The sequence below is a fragment of the Stegostoma tigrinum genome, chromosome 4 (assembly GCF_030684315.1).
Source record: "Stegostoma tigrinum isolate sSteTig4 chromosome 4, sSteTig4.hap1, whole genome shotgun sequence".
NCBI classification, from domain to species: Eukaryota; Metazoa; Chordata; class Chondrichthyes; order Orectolobiformes; family Stegostomatidae; genus Stegostoma; species Stegostoma tigrinum.
Genome location: NC_081357.1, coordinates 126,283,812 through 126,306,358, shown reverse-complemented (window position 1 = coordinate 126,306,358; position 22,547 = coordinate 126,283,812). Strand labels below are relative to the sequence as shown.

Sequence of the window (22,547 nt, the reverse complement as noted above, 5' to 3'; positions counted from 1 at the left end):
AGAGCAGAGAAGAAATCATTGGAGGTGTATGAGATGAAGGGTATGGACAGGGTGAGGAGAAAGCAGCTCTTCCCTTGGCTGAGGGGTTAATCACAAGACAGCAGTTTTAGGATTGGACCAGGAAATTGAGGGGATTGGCGAGTTGGGGGGGGGGGGGGGGGGGTACTTTTTCCACTCAAGTGGTGGGAATCTGAAACACACTGCCTGGGAAGTAGTGGAGGCCAGAAATCTTACAACCTTTAAAAATATTTGAATGAGCACTTTAAATAACATTCAAGGATATGGGACAAGTGCAGAAAATTGGGAACAGTGCACTCTGATCGTAATTACGTTGGTGCAGACTTGATGGGCCAAAAGGGCTTTTTCTGCACTCTACTAAAATATTTATTCTACTATTGACACACTAGTATATGCACAGGCAATGCCAGTTCTTTTAATCAAGCAGTACCATTTAAAACAAACTTAACTGCACTATAAATGAAAATATTTATTGAATCTTTTAAAGTGACATATAAAGCAATCATACAATCCTCAAAATGATTGTTCACACTTGGATCAATTATACAGTACAGAAAACAGCGCTTTGTTTAAGCATTTCAATTTTCTCTCCCTTACCTAAAAAAATACTGCTTTATACTGAAAAGAAACTTCAACAAATTGACAGCACAAGGAAAAGTGCAAATACATGTGATCCATATGTCCAATAGTATGGTTCCTTATTGACAACGGACACATAATTCACCAGTCTGATTTGAAAATTCCAACAGTTTGAGTTCTATGTCTTGCAGAAAATAAAAGTGCAGAGTTTGAGAGACCAGTGAAAAACTGTTAACCATGATTTCTGCCTCATGAGGTTGCATTAATGTTTAATGACAGATCACCTGGAACCTCTAGTGGTAAAAACCATGTACTGTCTAATTCAACTTCCAAGTTCTGCACCATAATCTAATAAGTGGTTTAAACGCTTAAGTACTTCAAATTGTTAGGTTTCAAATTATTGACTGGTTCTGTCCTGCGTTTATCCCAACAACCATTCCACTCTCCATTTGATGTGATGAGGAGGAAAAAAAAGACAAAATGCACCCAGATCATTTTAAATGACAATTCAAATAAAATCTCAACATGGTGCAGAAAAATTATAAATACCAAGTTGAGTAATTAGAGAAAGTAAAAAATGCATATTCAAAGCTTTTAGTTTCAATGTTTAGATACAAAATATAATTTTCTAGATACTTAAAAGTTTACACAAGTACAGAATACCTCTGACAAAAAGTCTCAAACTTAAGCACAAGGTAATCAGGCTTCAATTTGTTGAGAAAATTGCTCATTTGTTATTGATTTACATTGAGTTCAAGCAGGCATATAAGGTGGTGGTGGCTCCTTTTCTGGCATCTTCACAGCCATTTCGTAAGTTGGCAGCACATACTAAAATTACAAAAAAAATTAATACTGTAGCTGTGCCAAAGAATATTGTTCTAAAGTACAAATGCAGTTTTGATAACACATGGAAATCAGCATGGTTCACACATTTTTAATCTCGTTGATTAGCTGGACATCAAACCAAATAAAACATCAAAAATGTGCAAGATAGTAAGAACTGCCAATGCTGGAGTAGGAGATAACAGTGTGGAGCTGGAGGAACACAGCAGGTCAGGCAGGGGAGTGGGAAAGTTGATGTTTCAGGTCAGGACCCTTCTTCAGAAAAATGTATGATATTCTATGTTCGCCAGTGTCAATTAAAACACTGCACTGACCATCTTTTTATTTACTTTGCATGCAGAGTATTGAAAAGCAAAAAAGTACCATTTGACAAGTCACTGCTATTGTAAACATATCAATGAGCAACAATCAAGACAGGAAGCAGATGGAAAGTATAACAACGTCACAAAGAACTTTACTTTGTTAAACTGTGATACCCTGGAGCTGATTTAGCCAAGTGTAATATTTCCAGTTACAAGTCTTAGGATTTGCAGTTGGACAGGAAACAGCCTTTCAAAGTTGACTCTGTTCATTCTTTGAAACTTTAATTTATCAAGAGTACTACCAACTCTGACCTGACATACTAATGACATAATTGTTTCCCCTCCCATCAGCCACTTGGCCCAATAGCCCACAGAGTCCCTCTGATGTCCCTCCTACCCGATAATCCCCCTCACCCAACAACCTGATCCACCTAACTGCCCCTTAAACGTTTCCTAATAACCTTTTCCCGCCCCAATGTAAGACCACAAAGTCTCCTTCCCTCCTCACCCAACCACTTCCCAATGACATTTCTCTCCCCCCACTTTCCTCTTCTATACCTTTAAGTCCAAACATGCTGCCCCCTCCCCTGCACCTACACTGATGTGTCTCCTTTACAGAACCAAACATGGGCACAAATGTGACCTTTCCATCTCAACCCATTTCAATGCTCCCTCACAACCTTGACACTTTCCCCATTCCCGTCACACTCCAACTTGACATCCTTCCCTACCATGATACAACATTTCTCCCTTCCTGCACCCACGCAACCACCTATCCATCATCTCCTGCCCCACCCTGACATGCATCCCTGCCACACACAGCCATTAACACCATCTATTAGCAAGAAAGGTAGAACAATCAAGACAGTGGAGAATAAAGTTATTTTAACTGGAAAAAGGAAAAAAATTAAGGTGAACTTAAACTCCTATCCCATTAATGTTGAATGCATGGCAAAATTATATAAATAGTTTACCTGCATAGGTGTCTCAAAGGCTGGGTACACAGCAATCTCAGGTGCGTTCCTATTGTTGATGTATTTGTAGCAGTTCCAAACACAATTAATGAAGTAAGCCTACAGAACAGAACAAAAGCTACATGCACTCGAATTGCAGTTTTGCTTAAAATAGGAAAATTAAAATAGATTTACTAAAAACTTTCTAAGCTAGGATCTGGGCACCAAATTAAATCTGTTGACTTCTGTTTGCTTACATAAAGACCATACTAGTTTTACTGACGTTAATGAATTGTGGTTGGTCAGACAATAAAGGATCAAGCCAAAATAAAATATCATAACTAATATTTAAGGCACCAATACAAGGCCATTGTGTTGAATTGAGTGAACCTTTTTTGTATGGCCAGAAGTGGGTGGGCCCAATCATGTTTTCCCTTCCAGATGATGGAATTGCTCACATTAAAACCCCTCATTAAATCTCTGCATCAAATTCCTCTAAATATCTTCCAACACTCAAATCTCTCAGAAATGATCTCAAAATGATATTATCACTATAACATGAGTTTGTTCATTAGCATTAAAATCAAGCCAGAAGAGTGCAGCTTCTGGTTAATCAATGAGGTACCACCCCAGCCACAAGGCCTCTGCATAGCTGAAACCTTAGCTGCAATGTCATAAGAGCAGATCACCAGTTTCCCACGTTCCCCGCTCTACCATCATTCCCATCCAAAAAGTGCATCTCAGGGCCAATCCAAACCTCATTCACATTGCTCCCAGCCGACAGAGCCCTCAGGCATAACTATGCTAGCTGTCTCCCCTAAGAACGGTAGCACTTATGAATCAACCAACACACTTGTTAACCAACTTGTTACTGTCACACATTTTTTCAACCCATCTGCCATGGTTGCAAAGAGCAGCTCCAAATACGCCAGTCTAAAAACCAGGCTTATTACAAGACATACAGCCCAAGTTTAAGGATGGCTTTCTAGCACAGTGAAAAAAAAAGTGTTCCTACATCTGAGCCAGAACACCCTGGTCCAAGACCTACCTGCACAGAATTGTGTAATAACTTCATTGAACAGGTCAATTAGAAAATATTTACAGCTGACAGGACTAGTGCACCAAAGCCAAAAAGGCACAGCAAGTTCCAACTGTCCGTGCAACTGGGTAGTCTGGAACTTGACAGCCCCTGAAAATTGATGTTTCCTTGCTGCAAGTATCCTTCTCATACTGATTAGAAAAAGAGATAAGCATTTATTGTGTGTCAGGTTTCTTTCTCCCCCCCGCCCCGCTCTTTCTGTAGTATCATTTCCCCACCCTGTGCATCTCTGAAAGATCACTTTTGCCCTATCTCTTGAAATAAAAATGTTAATAATGTGTTGAGATATGAACTTCAGACATCAATGAAAGATCCTCAATATCTCAGGTGGGGTAAAGGAGAGAAACCAGAGAGAAAATGAGAAAAATGTATCAAAAGTCTGGCACGTTCAAGGATTTTTTCTGACCCCCACCCCCCTCCTCAAAACAGCAAGCGTTATGCATGCACGTCAGTTTAAGCACATTAGCTGTTTACTTTCTTCTTTGTGAGGTAGGTGGAAAATCACAGTAAATTGTACAGAAAAACTATACAATGTGTAGAAAGTGTTAACTATAAAGAAGAAAAAAATTGGGTTTGTAACAAATATTCTGATAATTTGAAATAGAAAGATAATCTCTGCCTTACTGACTGTGGCAAACATGATCGAATGTTATCTGGTTCACTAACATATTAAGGAAGGAAACTGGGCACTCTTACAGGCCTAGTCTACATGAGTGTCCAACCCCAAAAGTTTCCTTAGAAATGCCTAGCAAGCTGCTCAGTTTCAAGGGCATTTGGCAACAAAATTTGGCTCGAGTGTAATGTAAACATCCACATCCCATGAATTACTAAAATGTTTATTTCCATTGGTACATTTGTGTTGTTTGTTTTATTATTGAAAAAACAAGTTTTATACTCAAGGTTTTTTTAAGCAATAACAATCATTACATGTTAAAACTAAAGAAAGATTGAAACTAAACAACTGGCTTCTATAGTCTTACCTTCACAGTTATAATAATGGTGAAAGAAAGCAGAACTAACAGCAAAAGGCAGCTGGAGTCCAAAGCAAGGAGGTCGTCTTTGTAAGGGAAGTCAGGCTGCAAAACAAAAAAAAATGCACTGTGCAATTAGAATATTAAACCCAGCAGTTTATACTTTCAGCATTTTATTTAAACACAAACTACTGTAGCTCCAGCACAATATCTGAACAATGGATAAAACTAACTTCAAACATGTGGGATTAATAAACTGAGCTATTTCAACTATATTATGTCATAGACAAATTACTGGGAAGTGATATTTAAATATGAGAGGTAACATGTCACTAAGTATAGGGGAGGTCAAACTATATGGAGTGTGCAAGTATGGGTGGGGTAAAGGAATAAACAAGTGGATCTGGTATACAAATGTGTCAGTCAGTAAATGCAGGTTAGCAAGACCATATTAAAAAACCAACTAAGCATTAGAGTTTACCTCGTGGGATAAAACTGAAAACAGGTTGTTCTAAACCAGTAAAAGCCTTGGATAGACCAGTAGATTCTTGTACAGTTCTGATCATATTTCAAAATTAGTGGTGCAGGAGAATTTGTAGAAGAGGATTTTCAAGGACATCTTAATTATTGCTGTACCAACATGCTGGCAAAGATTTCTTGGGTCAATGACATGTTATGGCCTCTAGAGAGACCAGTAACATTTTAAATTAAACAAAAGATCAAGCTTCCAGCTATTAGCTAAAAGAACAAATCAAAGAATTCACATTTTAAACTAATTTTTATTATAACACAATTAAATGTGCTCTTTGCAGCAGATGGTCAAGGCTGCTGGTCATCCAGAACCAAAGTGAAAATCCAAAAATCTGGTGGTTGTCTGCAATATCCCAGTTTATAGAGAAGCCTCTAATATGATCTCAAAATGGAATGTTTTACCTTCTCCAAGGCAACAGGAAATATACTACTCTTGTATTTCTCAACTGCTAGAAGAATGCACTTACGAGTTGGTCCAGATAATCCTTGATTCTTGGCACATAGGTGAGAGAGCTGATTGCAACAAGGCAAGAAAGGGCAAAACTAAACAACAGGTAACAGAAAAATGGAATCAGCCATCCTCCACGATGCTGAAAGGGAAAATCAAAATTAAGTTAGAAAGTATACAATTTCACAATTATAACTTAAGGACAAGAGAACTTTTCAGGCAATATATTCAATATGAAAATACTTACAGTGACAGCACCATACACCAACATGGCACTGATAGTAAACATCAAAAGTGAGATGGTAAAGCCAACACACGCATTCTCTATACAGGGAGAAAAAAGGAAAGAAATGAAAAAGCAAACTACTAAATGCTAGCAAGAAATTTAATCATTGGGTTATGAAAAATCTGGTTTGTAACAAATATTCTGATAATGTATGATATTTACATGTGTGATACTATTAGATTATAGAAGGTTTAATGCCATTTCCTCCATTTTTTAAGTCTCCTCAACAAATAGCACATTTGCAACTTCTCAGTATTTCATATTTTCTTTCAGAAACCATCAAAAACGGTTGTGGATTTATTTTTGAACATGACCAAAAGTAATCTATAAAAAGCTAAACAAATAATGCAACTTTCCTTCCCTGAAAGAGAAACTATTACTGCACATTCCTCCAAACCTCTCAATGAGCAGCATCTGACGATATGTAGAATTTATTACTAACATATGTCACGGCTCTAAAATTACATAACCTACAGTAATATTGTGCACGCTTTCTTCTGAACATCTCCTAACAAAGGAATGCATGAAAAAATTAAAATAATTAGTACCTTCAGGTCGTGAAAACACTGAAGTGACTTCAAATCTGCCAATATACTGACTGGGTCAAGACAGACATCTATTGTCTTACTATTACTTTTCAATTCTTGAATACTCCAAATGCTATCCAGTTTGTATCTTCCAACATGAGCAATGCCCAGTTGTACTAGCTAGGTCTCCATCTGCTTTAGATTTGATCCCAATCCAAGATACATGAAATATAGAATCTGAACTACATCCATGAACATCATGTTGCAAAGATCTACATAATCTGTCCAAATTCACTGAAGCAAGTATGCCAATTAATAATTACAGGAATAAACCAATGTGTACTGCTGTGGAATGCATATCTTTTCTGAACCTTCAAATTAAATCCAGAGGTATTTTTGTACATTAAATCAACTGTTCATGTTGATGGATTAAATAGCACTGATACGCACCTAGAGGCTTCTTCAGCACAAAGGAACACACCACACGCAGCCAAAACAGGGGGTTTTCTGGATAATAAAATGTGAGGCTGGATGAACACAGCAGGCCAAGCAGCATCCCAGGAGCACAAAAGCTGACGTTTCGGGCCTAGACCCTTCATCAGAGAGGGGGATGGGGAGAGGGAACTGGAATAAATAGGGAGAGAGGGGGAGGCGGACCGAAGATGGAGAGTAAAGAAGATAGGTGGAGAGAGTGTAGGTGGGGAGGTAGGGAGGGGATAGGTCAGTCCAGGGAAGACGGACAGGTCAAGGAGGTGGGATGAGGTTAGTAGGTAGCTGGGGGTGCGGCTTGGGGTGGGAGGAAGGGATGGGTGAGAGGAAGAACCGGTTAGGGAGGCAGAGACAGGTTGGACTGGTTTTGGGATGCAGTGGGTGGGGGTGGGTGGGGGTGGGGGGGGGGAGAGCTGGGCTGGTTGTGTGGTGCAGTGGGGGGAGGGGATGAACTGGGCTGGTTTAGGGATGCAGTAGGGGAAGGGGAGATTTTGAAACTGGTGAAGTCCACATTGATACCATATGGCTGCAGGGTTCCCAGGCGGAATATGAGTTGCTGTTCCTGCAACCTTCGAGTGGCATCATTGTGGCAGTGCGGGAGGCCCATGATGGACATGTCATCAAGAGAATGGGAGGGGGAGTGGAAATGGTTTGCGACTGGGAGGTGCAGTTGTTTGTTGCGAACTGAGCGGAGGTGTTCTGCAAAGCGGTCCCCAAGCCTCCGCTTGGTTTCCCCAATGTAAAGGAAGCCGCACCGGGTACAGTGGATGCAGTATACCACATTGGCAGATGTGCAGGTGAACCTCTGCTTGATGTGGAATGCCATCTTGGGGCCTGGGATGGGGGTGAGGGAGGAGGTGTGGGGACAAGTGTAGCATTTCCTGCGGTTGCAGGGGAAGGTGCCGGGTGTGGTGGGGTTGGAGGGCAGTGTGGAGCGAACAAGGGAGTCACGGAGAGAGTGGTCTCTCCGGAAAGCAGACAAGGGTGGGGATGGAAAAATGTCTTGGGTGGTGGGGTCGGATTGTAAATGGCAGAAGTGTCAGAGGATAATGCGTTGTATCCGGAGGTTGGTGGGGTGGTGTGTGAGAACGAGGGGGATCCTCTTGGGGCGGTTGTGGCGGGGGCGGGGTGTGAGGGATGTGTCGCGGGAAATGCGGGAGACGTGGTCAAGGGCGTTCTCGATCACCGTGGGGGGAAAGTTGCGGTCCTTAAAGAACTTGGACATCTGGGATGTGCGGGAGTGGAATGTCTTATCGTGGGAGCAGATGCGGTGGAGGCGGAGGAATTGGGAATAGGGGGTGGAATTTTTGCAGGAGGGTGGGTGGGAGGAGGTGTATTCTAGGTAGCTGTGGGAGTCGGTGGGCTTGAAATGGACATCAGTTACAAGCTGGTTGCCTGAGATGGAGATGGTTTTCTGGAGTCAGGTTTAAAACAATATTGAAAAAACAGAAAATGCTGAGCATACTCAGCAGATAAGGCAGTTGCGAAGGAGACAGAAATGGGATTAGAAGTCCAAGCTCGATGATCCGCCACGATTATACTGACAGGTGGAGTAGGCTCAAGTAGCTGAATGGCCGACTCATAGAACACAGAACAGGCCCCTCAGCCCTCAATGCTGTGCCAACCTGTGAAACCAATCTGAAACCCATCTAACCTAGATTATTCCATTATCATCTATACGTTGATCCAATGACCATTTAAATGCCCTTAAAGTTGGCGATTTACTACTGTTGCAGGGAGGCCATTCTACAGCCTAAACTTCCGAGTAAAGAACCTACCTCTGACATCTGTCCCGTACTGATCATCCCACAATTTAAAGCTATGTCTCCACGTGCTTGCCATCACCATCCGAGGAAAAAGGCTCTCACTGTCCACCCTATCTAATCCTCTGATCATCCTGTATGTCTCTCAAGTCACCTCTTAACCTTCTTCTCTCTAAGAAAAACAGCAAGTCCCTCAGCCTTTCCTTACAAGGCCTTCCTTCCATACCAGGCAACATCCTGGTAACCTCCTCTGCACCCTTTCCAATGATTCCATATCCTTCCTATAATGCAGTGGCCAGTACTGTATGCAATACTCCAAGTGCAACTGCACCAGAGTTTTGTACAGCTGCAACATGATCTCATGACTCCAAAACTCAATCCCCCATCAATAAAGCCTAACACACCGTACGTCTTCTTAGCAACCCTATCAACCTGGGTGGCAACTTTCAAGGATCTATGCACATGGTCACAGATCTCTGTTCATCCACAATACCAAGAATCTTACCATTAGCCCAGTACTCTGTATTCCTGTTACTCCTCCCAAAGTGAATCACCTCACACTTTTCTGCATTAAACTCCATTTGCCACCTTTCAGCCCAGCTCTGCAGCTTATCTATGTCTCTCTGTAACCTGCAACATCCTTCCGCACTATCCACAACTCCACCAACTTTAGTGTCATTTGCAAATTTACTAACCCATCCTTCTACACTCTCATGTGGTCATTTATAAAAATGACCAACAGCAGTGGCCCCAAAACAGATCCTTGCGATACACCACTAGTAACTGAACTCCAGGATGAACATTTCCCACCAACCACCACCCTGTCTTCTTACAGCTAGTTAATTTCTGATCCAAACTGCTAAATCACCCTCAATTCCATGCCTCCATATTTTCTCCTACGATAGGAAACTTTATCAAACGTTTCACTAAAATCCATATACACCACATCAACTGCTTTACCCTCATCCACCTGTTTGGTCACATTCTCAAAGAACTCTAAGGTTTGTGAAGCACAACCTACCCTTCACAAAACCGTGTTGACTATCCTTAATCAAATTATTCCTTTCTAGATGGTTATAAATCCTTTTATACTCCTCTCCAAAGCTTTACCCACAACCATACTAAGGCTAAGATAATAAAATGTGAGGCTGGATGAACACAGCAGGCCAAGCAGCATCTCAGGAGCACAAAAGCTGACGTTTCGGGCCTAGACCCTTCATCAGAGAGGAGGATAGGGGGAGGGAACTGGAATAAATAGGGAGAGAGGGGGAGGCGGACCGAAGATGGAGAGTAAAGAAGATAGGTGGAGAGAGAGTGTAGGTGGGGAGGTAGGGAGGGGATAGGTCAGTCCAGGGAAGACGGACAGGTCAAGGAGGTGGGATGAGGTTAGTAGGTAGCGGGGGGTGCGGCTTGGGGTGGGAGGAAGGGATGGGTGAGAGGAAGAACCGGTTAGGGAGGCAGAGACAGGTTGGACTGGTTTTGGGATGCAGTGGGTGGGGGGGGAAGAGCTGGGCTGGTTGGGTGGTGCAGTGGGGGGAGGGGATGAACTGGGCTGGTTTAGGGATGCAGTAGGGGAAGGGGAGATTTTGAAACTGGTGAAGTCCACATTGATACCATATGGCTGCAGGGTTCCCAGGCGGAATATGAGTTGCTGTTCCTGCAACCTTCGAGTGGCATCATTGTGGCAGTGCGGGAGGCCCATGATGGACATGTCATCAAGAGAATGGGAGGGGGAGTGGAAATGGTTTGCGACTGGGAGGTGCAGTTGTTTGTTGCGAACTGAGCGGAGGTGTTCTGCAAAGCGGTCCCCAAGCCTCCGCTTGGTTTCCCCAATGTAAAGGAAGCCGCACCGGGTACAGTGGATGCAGTACACCACATTGGCAGATGTGCAGGTGAACCTCCCACAGCTACCTAGAATACACCTCCTCCCACCCACCCTCCTGCAAAAATTCCATCCCCTATTCCCAATTCCTCTGCCTCCGCCGCATCTGCTCCCACGATAAGACATTCCAGATGTCCAAGTTCTTTAAGGACCGCAACTTTCCCCCCACGGTGATCGAGAACGCCCTTGACCGTGTCTCCCGCATTTCCCGCGACACATCCCTCACACCCCGCCCCCGCCACAACCGCCCCAAGAGGATCCCCCTCGTTCTCACACACCACCCTACCAACCTCCGGATACAACGCATTATCCTCCGACACTTCCGCCATTTACAATCCGACCCCACCACCCAAGACATTTTTCCATCCCCTCCCCTGTCTGCTTTCCGGAGAGACCACTCTCTCCGTGACTCCCTTGTTCGCTCCACACTGCCCTCCAACCCCACCACACCCGGCACCTTCCCCTGCAACCGCAGGAAATGCTACACTTGTCCCCACACCTCCTCCCTCACCCCCATCCCAGGCCCCAAGATGACATTCCACATCAAGCAGAGGTTCACCTGCACATCTGCCAATGTGGTATACTGCATCCACTGTACCCGGTGCGGCTTCCTCTACATTGGGGAAACCAAGCGGAGGCTTGGGGACCGCTTTGCAGAACACCTCCGCTCAGTTCGCAACAAACAACTGCACCTCCCAGTCGCAAACAATTTCCACTCCCCCTCCCATTCTCTTGATGACATGTCCATTATGGGCCTCCTGCACTGCCACAATGATGCCACCCGAAGGTTGCAGGAACAGCAACTCATATTCCGCCTGGGAACCCTGCAGCCATATGGTATCAATGTGGACTTCACCAGTTTCAAAATCTCCCCTTCCCCTATTGCATCCCTAAACCAGCCCAGCTCTTCCCCCCCCACCCACTGCATCCCAAAACCAGTCCAACCTGTCTCTGCCTCCCTAACCGGTTCTTCCTCTCACCCATCCCTTCCTCCCACCCCAAGCCGCACCCCCCGCTACCTACTAACCTCATCCCACCTCCTTGACCTGTCCGTCTTCCCTGGACTGACCTATCCCCTCCCTACCTACACACTCTCCACCTATCTTCTTTACTCTCCATCTTCAGTCCGCCTCCCCCTCTCTCCCTATTTATTCCAGTTCCCTCCCCCCATCCCCCTCTCTGATGAAGGGTCTCGGCCCGAAACGTCAGCTTTTGTGCTCCTGAGATGCTGCTTGGCCTGCTGTGTTCATCCAGCCTCACATTTTATTATCTTGGAATCTCCAGCATCTGCAGTTCCCATTATCTCCTCTACCATACTAAGGCTCACTGGTCTTTCATTACCAGGGTTGTCCCTCCTCCCCTTCTTGAACAAGGGGACAACTTTTGCTATCCACCAGTCTTCTGGGACTATTCCTGTAGACAACGATGACTTAAAAAAGAAGCCAAAGGCTCTGCAATCTCCTCACTGGCTTCCCAGAGAACCCTAGGATAAACCCCTCCTGTTCCAGGGAACTTATCTATTTTCACACTTTCCAGAATTACTAACACCCCCTCTTTATGAACCTCAATCCCATCTAGTCTAATAGCCTGTATCTCAGTATTCTCCTCAACATTATTCACAAAAGGAAAATGACACTGACGAAAGATATTCATTTAGCGCCTCTCCTATGTCTTTGAACTACTTTCCTTGACTGGCCCTAACCTTACTCTAGTCATTATCTTATTCCTGACATACCTATAGAAAGCTTTCGAGTGTTCCTTGATCCTACTTGCCAAAGACTTCTCATGTCCCCTCCTGGTTCTTCTTTGCTCTCTCTTTAGATCATTCCTGGCTAACTTGTAACTCTCAAGCGCCCTAACTAAGTCTTCACGTCTCATCTTTACATCAGCCTCCTTCTTCCTCTTAAGAGATTCAACTTGTTCAGTAAACCACAGTTCCCTCGCATGACCACTTCCTCCCTGCCTGACAGGTACATACTCATCAAGGACAGGCAGTAGCTGTTCCTTGAACAAGCTCCACATTTCAATTGTGCCCAGCCCCTGCAGTTTCCTTCATCATCCTGTGCATCCTTAGTCTTGCCTAATTGCCTCAATTTCCTTTCCCCCAGCTAAAACTCTTGCCCTGTGGTATATACCTATCCCTTTCCATTGCTAAATTAACTCCTATCTCTACTATTTCATTCTTAGAATGGATGGCTGTAAACCATGGAATATTGCAAAGGTCAGTGCCAAGGCCTCACTTGTTCACAAAAGTCTGTGTTAGTGATTGGGATGGGGGTCAAGTGTGAAATTTCCAAGTTTTCAGACAGGTTGAGTGAACGGCAAGAAAATGGCAGATGAAATGCAATGTCAATAACCGGGCCATTGTTCACAATGAAAAGAAGGAACACAAGTGCAGACTGTGTTTTAAATGGTGAGAGATTGGAAAACATTAAAGTTCAAAGGGATCTAGGAACCTGCTTTTCTAAGTGCAAGTGCTGCAAGTAATTTGGAAAGGAAATGATATGCATAAGAAGATTTGAGTAGAGGACAGAAATCTTTCTTTTAATTGAATGGAACACAGGAAATTGTATCTTGACTGTAGTGTGCAGTTCTGGTCTCCTTGCCAAAGGGGATTACTTGCCATAGGCGTTCACTAGATTCATTTCTAGTTATTATGACATCGAATGATTTGGGGATAGTGTTGGAATATGGTATTCAGATCAGCCACAATTTAGCAGGCTTCAGGAATGAATGGCCTGCTTCTCCTCCTGTTGTTTAGTTTTCAAACAATTTATGAAACAGGTAGCAGAATGCCTTCCCGTTAATTCAATAAATTGTGTAAAAGCCCAGTATACAGCACAAAATCTGGCCACAGGAGCAATACTAATACAGTGGTGAAGATGCGCTCTAATAAAAGTCAAGCCCAGATCGGTCTTCAGCTGGACGTACATTAAACTACATTTTAATTTGTGTACTCTTACAACCTCCACCTGATGTCCTATTCAATATTTACCCTTTAAGCTACTGGCATTTTCAGTGAGACCTTGATGTACATGAGTTATCTGCTGCTTCCAAATTACAGCAGCAACAACAAAATACTTTGGAGACATCTAGAAACTCAAAGGTGAGGATTGCATCAAGTCCAACACAGAAGTGTACAAGGAAGATAACTGCATTTTGGCTTTTCTCTTAAAAAGGATGAAATAAAGGAGCAATCGTCCAGAGGTGTCCTGTCCAAGTTTGTTCAACTAAAACATGAATAGCAACTTGCACAGAACACATCTAAAAGGACTGTTTTTGAGTCAATGTCCCATCTCAAAGGGTATACTAGCCATGTACATTTGTGTTAATTAAACCATGGCTTAAGTTATTAAATTTTGATAACAGGTTGCATTACCCTGGGGTCTACTGACTACAGTCTAGCATGGCAATGTATAATTTGAGGTATTTAAAACAGAAGTTCAAGATTATGGTAAAGCAAAACTATTTCCACAAGTGGGAGAATCCAAAGTTACAAAAAGGCACAACGTTGAAATTAGAGCTAGCCCATTCAGAAGTGATAACAGAGAGAACGTTTTCCTCATAAGGGAAACATGGAACACTCCTTCCTTCAAAAGGATACTGAGTCATTGCTCCTTTGTAGTCCTTACATGGAAGGCAACAGCAGACTCCTGTATCAGGTGGCACAATGGATTATTTCCCAATCTTCAGTTTATGGTACTTACCATGCTGTACATCTCCAGGAGGAAGTGTTTTAATTATGCACATTTCCAATTTAAAAAAAAAATACAAGTTACCACTGTAGTGTGTGAAATATGACAGAACAAGCTGATCAAGTAAGAAATAAAATCTAGGCATAATAAATATTTTGCATACCTGTTAGTTTATCTGAGGAGTAGTAGTTTCCAATAACTTCATATTGTAGGTCCAGTGGAGGGACTGTTTCTGGGTGAGTTATTGCCACAGTCAGCAATATGCCCATTAGTAAATTCACCACCTGCTCAAAAATATTTATATAGCAATAAATTCTAGGCAATAAAACTTTAGAACATTTGATTTTATACTTTGTTTTCTATGATATGCACTTGTTATAAAAATAACCAAAAGGCAGGCTAGTGGATGAATTACATTATGCAGTTTCCACTTCTATATTCATTTGCAGGGCATGGGCTTTGGTCATTAGGCCAGTATTTATTGTCCTTCCATAATTGCCCTTGAGGAGAGAGTGTTTTCTTGAACCACAGCAGTCCGTGCACTATGACTACATCCCTAGTGTTGTACACAAATTCCAGTTCTTTGGTACAAAAGCTGCTGCTAAAGCAGTTGGTGAGTTACTACAATGCATCCATTGTACTGTGTTGGTGGTGAAGAGGCGAGTGAATGTTCTAAGGTGCTGGGCATGCCATTCAAGTGCAATGCTTTTCCTGGATTGTTGGGGTAGCATCCTCCAGGCAGGTGGACTGCATCCCATCACACTCCTGGACTTGTACCTTGTGGCTGGACTTTGGGGAAATAGAAGGGAAGTTACACTGCATACAAATCCTTGCCTGACAGTCTTGTGGGCGTAATGTTAATATGGCTAGTCTTGTTCAATTTGTGGTTATTTTAACTCCAGGGATGTTGATAATATGGAGATTCAATGATAGAAATTACATTAAATGCAGAAAGGGCTTTTGCTGTCACTTGCTCTTGGGCCAGCCCACAAAGGGCTAAATAAATTCAATTTACACAATACACCATGATAAGTGCCAACTCAAGCGGTTTACTGCTCTAGTATCAATAATTGGTAATATTCAGGAGATCCAAAATGTAACATCAAGGACAAGTAGGGAGGGGTGACCAAGTTGATAAAAGTCAGTTTTCAAGGAGGCTTAAATTAAGGGTCTGTAACAAGGTCACAGGTTAAGGGAAGAATCCAGGTAACAGGGACATCACTGATGCTCCTCCGCATAGGAAATAAACATTTGACCAGTGTTGAAACAGCAAACAAAGGGGCAGAATGTAGCCCCACATGTGGCTGCAGACATGATCAAAAAGTGGAGGAATCTAAGTAACTGTGAAAACAATGTGGTTTAGATGACCACAGATTAACAATGGATGGTAGCAGTTTGGACAAGGCTTGTGTGTATATTAGAAACTTAATACATATAGCCAGTGAAGTGCTTTTGAAATGCAATTCTGTTGCATGGTAAAGCACTGCCCTGTACTAACAATAGGTTCAGAAAGTAGGAAACAGAAGTTAGGATCAGTGATAATGGGAACTGCAGATGCTGGAGAATCCAAGATAATAAAGTGTGAAGCTGGATGAACACAGCAGGCCAAGCAGCATCTCAGGAGCACAAAAGCTGACGTTTCGGGCCTAGTTAGGATCATACTGGATAATAATAGGTATCTAGTGAACATGCAAATAGTTAAAATTTCAGACCATAGTCCAATTAGAAAAGTCAAGCTGAGGGTGGCAAGGTGTGAAATAGTTTTAGCTTTATAAGCAGGGAAAGAATTTTGTTACTGTCAATGGAAATAGGATGGCAACAAAGAAGGCAGATTTTCCACGACAGTCACATTGGCAACTGAGAAGGTACGACCGGTATTTTTTGGTTGGTTACCAAGTGAATTCAGCTACATCAACTTGCAGCTATCAAAGCCCAGTTAACTAAGTGTTAGCCTTACGGAAAAAAGGTAAAGACATTTAATATTTCAATTCCCGTTGGGTGCTAGGCTTTATCAAATCCTATTTTGGTCCAAACTGGGTTAGATGATCAAAACGGATTGCGATTGGGACGGCGACTGTTTTTGTTTAAAAAGCCTCGCCGTGAGCAGAGCCCATCACCTTGACCCCAGGTAAAAGCTGTTTACCTTTAAAAACGCCCCGGTATTTCCCTGTCATGACATCAAAGGCGTCACACACAGGAAACAGGAGAACGGCCAGAGCCCGGGGGGGAGGGAGAGAGAGAGAAACTCGGGCGTTTAGCAACGTTTTGTTTTTGGGGCGGGGGCGGAGGTAGCGGGAACTCGCAACGTAGGGAGGGGGAGAGACACACACACACACACACCCGGGGATTGGGGGGAAAAAGAAAGAAAACGAAACCTGAGAAGCGGAGGTGGGGGGGGGGGAACGGAAAGAGGAAGAGAAGAGACGCGGGGGTGGGGGGTGAATAAAAATAAAGAGAAAAGGAGGTTGGCGGGGGGAAGAAGGCGGCTTCACCCGGGGGGGGGGGGGGGGGGAGGAGAGAGAGAAAGCCCCGGATTGCGGAGTGGGGTCGGGCGGCGGAGGAAAGGAAGGAAAGAAAGAAAAGGGAAAGAGGCAAGTGAGGCCGAGAGTGTGAGGCGGGGAAAGAGGCCCGTTGGGGGTGGAAGGACCCCCGGGGAGAGAGAAGGAAACAGGAGAAAAAAGAGAGAGTGGGATGCGGGTGGGTTGGAGGAGGCCTCAGCCTCGAGCGGCCGTTGTGTTGACGGCTCCGCCCGCTTCCGGCTGCGCACCGCGACATCGACAGGCCAGACTCACCATGTACCAGGTACCGAGGATTATGGTCCCGGTGCGGACGTGACAGAAGCCGCAGCAGCGGGTGCTGTACAGGCGGCGGCCGCCCGCCGATTTTAAAGTCATGGCTGTACGGCAGTCGAGGCTCGCTGAGGCGGTGCGATGGAGAGACTCCAGTCCGCGGCCTCCGGCTCCTTCCACGGGCAGTGCTTGTCTGATCAAACCACGCCCCGTTGCTTTCACGTCATCCCGCCGGACTGGCGGTCTCCCCCAATCACAGCCCAGTCGCCGGGCAGCCGCATGACCCGACCAATAGGAGGGCTGTTCCAGGCAGCGCACCCCACTACGTCACAATAGTGACAGATCAGGGCGAGACCATTCAGCCCACACAACCTGTGTTGTACTAAGATAACAAGGTGTGGAGCTGGATGAACACAGCAGGCCAAGCAACATCAGAGGAGCAGGAAAGCTGACGTTTCGGGTCTAGACCCTTCATCAGAAAAGGAGGATGGGGAGAGGAGAGATGCGGACGGAAGATGGATGGAGGAGAAGACAGGTGGAGAGTATAGGTAGGGAGGGGATAGGTCTAGACCCTTCATCCGTCATCTCAGATTGAGGGAAGGGTCTAGCATCGGCAGTTCCTACTATCTCTACGTTGTGCTGTCGCCTTACCTAAGCGTCTTTTCAGGTAACGATCCAATTCTTCGTGTAGTACCTCAGCTAAATCTGAGGCAGTACACCACAGATCCTTAGGGCATTCTGTGCGAAAACGTATTGCGCATTTCGCCAGTGCTTCTTTTACCACTTCCCTTAAATTAATGCCCTGAGTTTCTTGACTTTTCCAACAGCGGCAACAGTATGTCCTTAAATACGGATCCCTGATGATTTCGAATACGTGTATCAAATCGCTCCTCAGCTTTTTCCAGAGGTAAAGAGTTTCAGTTTGCTCAATCTTATACGTAACTCATTTATCCCTGGACCTATTCGCAGGAATATTCAACATCTTCTCTAATGCCTTAACATCCCTCCTAAGCAAGGAGGCCCGATTGAGCCTAACACGCAAGCTGAATCTCAAGCTAAAATTACCAGTTCGTGGTTTCCATCCTTTTGATAAAGCACATGATGCCAAATGTTTTAAGTATACTGTTGACCTGTTCGTCATCTTAAATGATTTTGCACTTAGAGACTCAGGTCCCTCCACTCCTACACGTTCTATAAAAATAAATAATATATTCTACGGAGCTTGTGCATTCTCCCTACCAACGTGAATCACTTCGTAAATTTCTGCATCAAATGTCGTCTGCCACTTGCTTACTCATACCACCAGACTCTCCGCATTTCCCGCAACTCTTCCCTCACACCCTGTCCCTGCAATAACCGCCAAAAGAGAAACCCCTTGTCCTCAAGTACCATCCCACCAACCTCTGGGTCCAAAGCATCATGCTCCTACACTTCCACCATGTGCAATCCGACCCTACCACCAAAGACATTTTTCCATCGGCCCCCCCGCCCTTGTCTGCTTTCCAGAGAGACCACACCCTCCGTGACTCCCTTGTCTGCTCCACACTCGCCTCCAACCCCATCAGACTGGACACTTTCCCCTGCAACCACAGGAAATGCTACACTTGCCCCCACACCTCCTCTCTCACCCCCATCCCAGGCCCCAAGAAGACTTTCCACATCAAGCAGATGTTCACCTGCACATCCGCCAATGTGGTATACTGCATCCACTGTACCCGTTGTGGCCTCCTCTACATTGGGGAAACCAAGCCGAGGCTTGGGGACCACTTTGCAGAACACCTACACTCTGTTCGCAACAAATAATTGCACCTCTCAGTCGCGAGCCATTTCAACTCCCATTCCTTAGATGACACGTCCATCCTGGGTCTTCTGCAGTGCCACAACAATTCCACCCGAAGGTTGCAGGAACAGCACCTCATATTCCTCTTGGGCACCCTACAGCCCAATGGTATCAACGTGGACTTCACAAGCTTCAAAATCTTCCCACCCCCCACTGCATCACAAAACCAGCCCAGCTTGTCCAGCCTCCCTAACCCGTTCTTCCCCTTACCTATCCCCTTCTCCCACCTCAAGCCACACCCCCATTTCCTACCTACCAACCTCATCCCATCCCCTTGACTTATCCCCTCCCTACTCCCCCCACTACACTCACCTCTATGGGCTCCGTCCTCACCTCTTTAACTTGTGTCTCCTCTCTAACTATCTTCTCTATCCAATCTTTGATACACCTCATCCTCTCTCCCTATTTATTTCAGAACCCTTTTCTCCGAAACATCAGCTTTTGTGCTCCTGAGATGCTGCTTTGCCTGCTGTGTTCATCCAGCTCCACACTTTGTTATTTTGGATTCTCCAGCATCTGCAGTTCCCGTTATCTCTCTCCTTGGAACTACCATTTGTAAAGCATACTGCAAATGCTGGACCACTGAAATAAAAAGGGATAAATGGTGGGAATACTTGCAATGAGATTGAGCTAATGTTTCAAGCTGATTCTTTCTTAAAATCTATTGCATTTCTCATTTATGACAGGACATTTTCATTCTGTGCCAACCAGACTATGAGTACTGCCAGTAAAGTAGGCGAATACTTGCATTACTCGCATTCCCTGGAGTCACAGGTGAATTGAATGAACAGTTGAACGTTGCAGAAAACTGCTGGCTGGTAGCAGGCAATATGTAACTCTACATAAACACCTGTGGAAAGTGAAGCCAATTGCCGTGGTTGGTTTGCTTGCTGAGCTGGTTCATTAGTTCGCAGATGTTTCATTACCCTGCTAGGTAACATCAGTGCAGTCTCCCCTGAAGTGCTACACCCACCCCCCTCTCTGATGAAGGGTCTAGGCCCGAAACGTCAGCTTTTGTGCTCCTGAGATGCTGCTTGGCCTGCTGTGTTCATCCAGCCTCACATTTTATTATCTTGGATTCTCCAGCATCTGCAGTTCCCATTATCTCTCTCCCCTGAAGTGCTGTTGTGTTTTCCCACCTGGTATTTAATCTCTGGTTTCTGTTGGATTTGATTACCTGATTTCCAGTTTTCCTTCACAGTGGCGTATATCTAGGGTCCAGTTCTATGTGTTTGATGATGGTCTAGGAATTCCCATGCTTGTCTCTGTTTGGCCTGTCCTAGGATCCTGGTGTTGTCCCAATTGAACTGGTCGTTCTCCTTATCCGTGTAAAAAACACAACAGCGCTTCATTGGAGGCTGCACTAATGATGTTACCCAGCAGGGTAATGAAATGTCTGCGAACTAACAAACCAGCTCAGCGAGTGAACCAACCACAGCATCTACAACCCCAGCTACAGATCTACTCAAGAACCTTGTGAAGCCAAATTTTCCATATCCCAAAGATCTTTCTTGTTGGCAACCTTTAGTGGGAAGGTGATCAATTCTTATCAGTGTGCACGTAACACATATGTCTGATAGAACAATGAAAAACCACAGGTCACTAAATATTGATGCCTATGATATTGACTCAATGCCCTCCATAGCTTAGAGAGCATAACCAGGGTCCTTATTATAACAGGAAGTCGTGCCTATGTAAATAGGCATTTTCGCTCTTGCTTCACATCCAAAGATTGGGGGAAAACTGCATTCAATTTTGCTCCCATCCCCCAACACAAAACAAAGTTTTAGCCTTTCCCTGGCGGTGGCGGGTGGGCTAAAAATTCAGTTCAAGCAAGACACAAATTTAAAGGTCCAGTTGGTTACCAACAAATTATTTTAAAATTTATATCACACCTTTAACATAATGAAGTGTCCCAAGGCTTTTACTGGATCATTCTAAAGCAAAATTTGATGCTGATACATGTAAGGCAACATTACAGCATACCGCCAAAATCTTGGTTAAAGAGGTAGATCATAAAGGCGCACCTTAAACAGGAGAGGGTGAGAAAGCGGGAAAGAGATTTAAGGAAGAATTCCAAAGCTCAAGGACTAGGTAACTGAACTGCCGCAAATGGTGTACACAGAAGTGGAGGATGTTCACGAAGCTAGAATTAGATGATCACAGATATCTTGCAGGGTTGGAAGATTAAACAAAATTACAGAGCTAAGATGTGAGTGAATGCTTTTTCACAAAGCCACGAAAAGGTTCTTGAGAACTTCAAAGTTGAGCCTTGGTTGTCTGGGAGCCAATGTACCACAGAATTGTTACAGACAGAAGGAGGCTATTTGGGTCCATCATGCCAAGATTTGCTATAGGTCAGATAGCACAGGGCCAGTTAGTTTTATTTGGTCAGTGAATTACTTCAAATTTGCTAAGGATAAAAAGTGGGAAGTGAGGAGGACAGCACTGCAAGTCACGTCTGGAGGGAACAGACATTAGTGAACAGCAGCAGATAAGCTTATGCAGGAATGAAGACAAAGTCAGACATTATTATGGAGGCAGGCAATAAATGGTCTTAGCTGATGATGCAGAAATGTGGTCAGAACTTCACTTTGTGATTGAATACAAGACTGACATTATGAATGGTCTAGTTCAGCATCAGTTGGTTGCCGGGGGGAAAAAAATTCAGTAGCTAAGGAACAAAGTCTGTAGTGGAAACTAAAATCAATGACTCCAATGTTTAGCTTTTGGAAACTCCTGTTCATCCTGTACAGGATGTCAGAAAAGTAGCCTAACAATAAAAACACATCATTTTCTTTACAATCACATGATTTTCCATTTATTTAAGGTCGTGGATGCATAAACTGTTGGCCTCAGGAATGATAATGAATGACATGACAGCTCACAGTTATATGTATATCTGCAAATTAATAGGGCAGGTCCTCAGATATTAACATACTTCTAATCAACTTAAAAATAACAAAAAGTAAAAAGATCTTCCAATTTACCTTTTGGCTTTAAAGCGTTTAAAGTTCCAAATAAAATGTGTACTTTTTGAGAAGGCAAAGATACTTTTGTAAAACAGTACAACGTTTGTTGACCAATATCACATTTATTTCTTGTATATGTATCTTATGAGAACTTTTGTGGTAGTGACAAAACAACACAAGGAGGGCTCTTAAACAGTTTGCCAATAGTAATGCACAGAGTAAATTCCAGTCTGTTAATATTCTTTCCATTTATCCCTGAGGCAAAGGTTTACATAGAAGGATGGTTCCAACATCGCCAAAGCCCTCTGCACTTTGCCTAAGTGTCTTTTTTTCAAAAAAAAAATGGGCAATGGTTATAGGCAAGGTATAGAAGTAGCATATAATTGCACCTGATCACTTCATCATCAAACTTGCACAAGATAATTCCTCAAGCAATAGTCAATAACCTGGTTGACAACCCAGCTGTAGTATGCCTATGATCATCCTGGATGAGATATTAGCACTGATCAAGCATTGAAATTCTGGTGCTCAATGATGAAAAATATACTAGGAAAGCACAA

The 22,547-nt window shown here is 43.9% G+C and overlaps 1 protein-coding gene across 1 annotated transcript; it reads right to left on the bottom strand.

The window, feature by feature from the left end:
• Positions 1-474: 474 nt before the first annotated feature.
• On the bottom strand, positions 475-17,387 carry laptm4a (lysosomal protein transmembrane 4 alpha). Its single transcript, XM_048531804.2, has 7 exons — positions 17,179-17,387; positions 14,550-14,670; positions 5,992-6,068; positions 5,764-5,886; positions 4,775-4,870; positions 2,717-2,815; positions 475-1,425 (listed from the first exon to the last, which is right to left on the bottom strand). Exons 1-7 carry the CDS (start codon positions 17,278-17,280, stop codon positions 1,351-1,353), a joined length of 693 nt encoding a protein of 230 aa, XP_048387761.1. The 5' UTR covers positions 17,281-17,387; the 3' UTR covers positions 475-1,350.
• Between the last annotated feature and the right edge of the window lie 5,160 nt (positions 17,388-22,547).

What these genes read in the sequence shown, in the direction of transcription:
- laptm4a (XM_048531804.2), bottom strand. Translation starts at nt 17,280, where the DNA reads ATGACTTTAAAATCGGCGGGCGGCCGCCGCCTGTACAGCACCCGCTGC. An exon ending in CTCCTCAGATAAACTAACAG is followed by an intron (nt 6,069 to 14,549) that starts GTATGCAAAATA and finishes CTCCCTGTATAG; the next exon opens with AGAATGCGTGTGTTGGCTTT. An exon ending in AGGATTATCTGGACCAACTC is followed by an intron (nt 4,871 to 5,763) that starts GTAAGTGCATTC and finishes TTTGTTTTGCAG; the next exon opens with CCTGACTTCCCTTACAAAGA.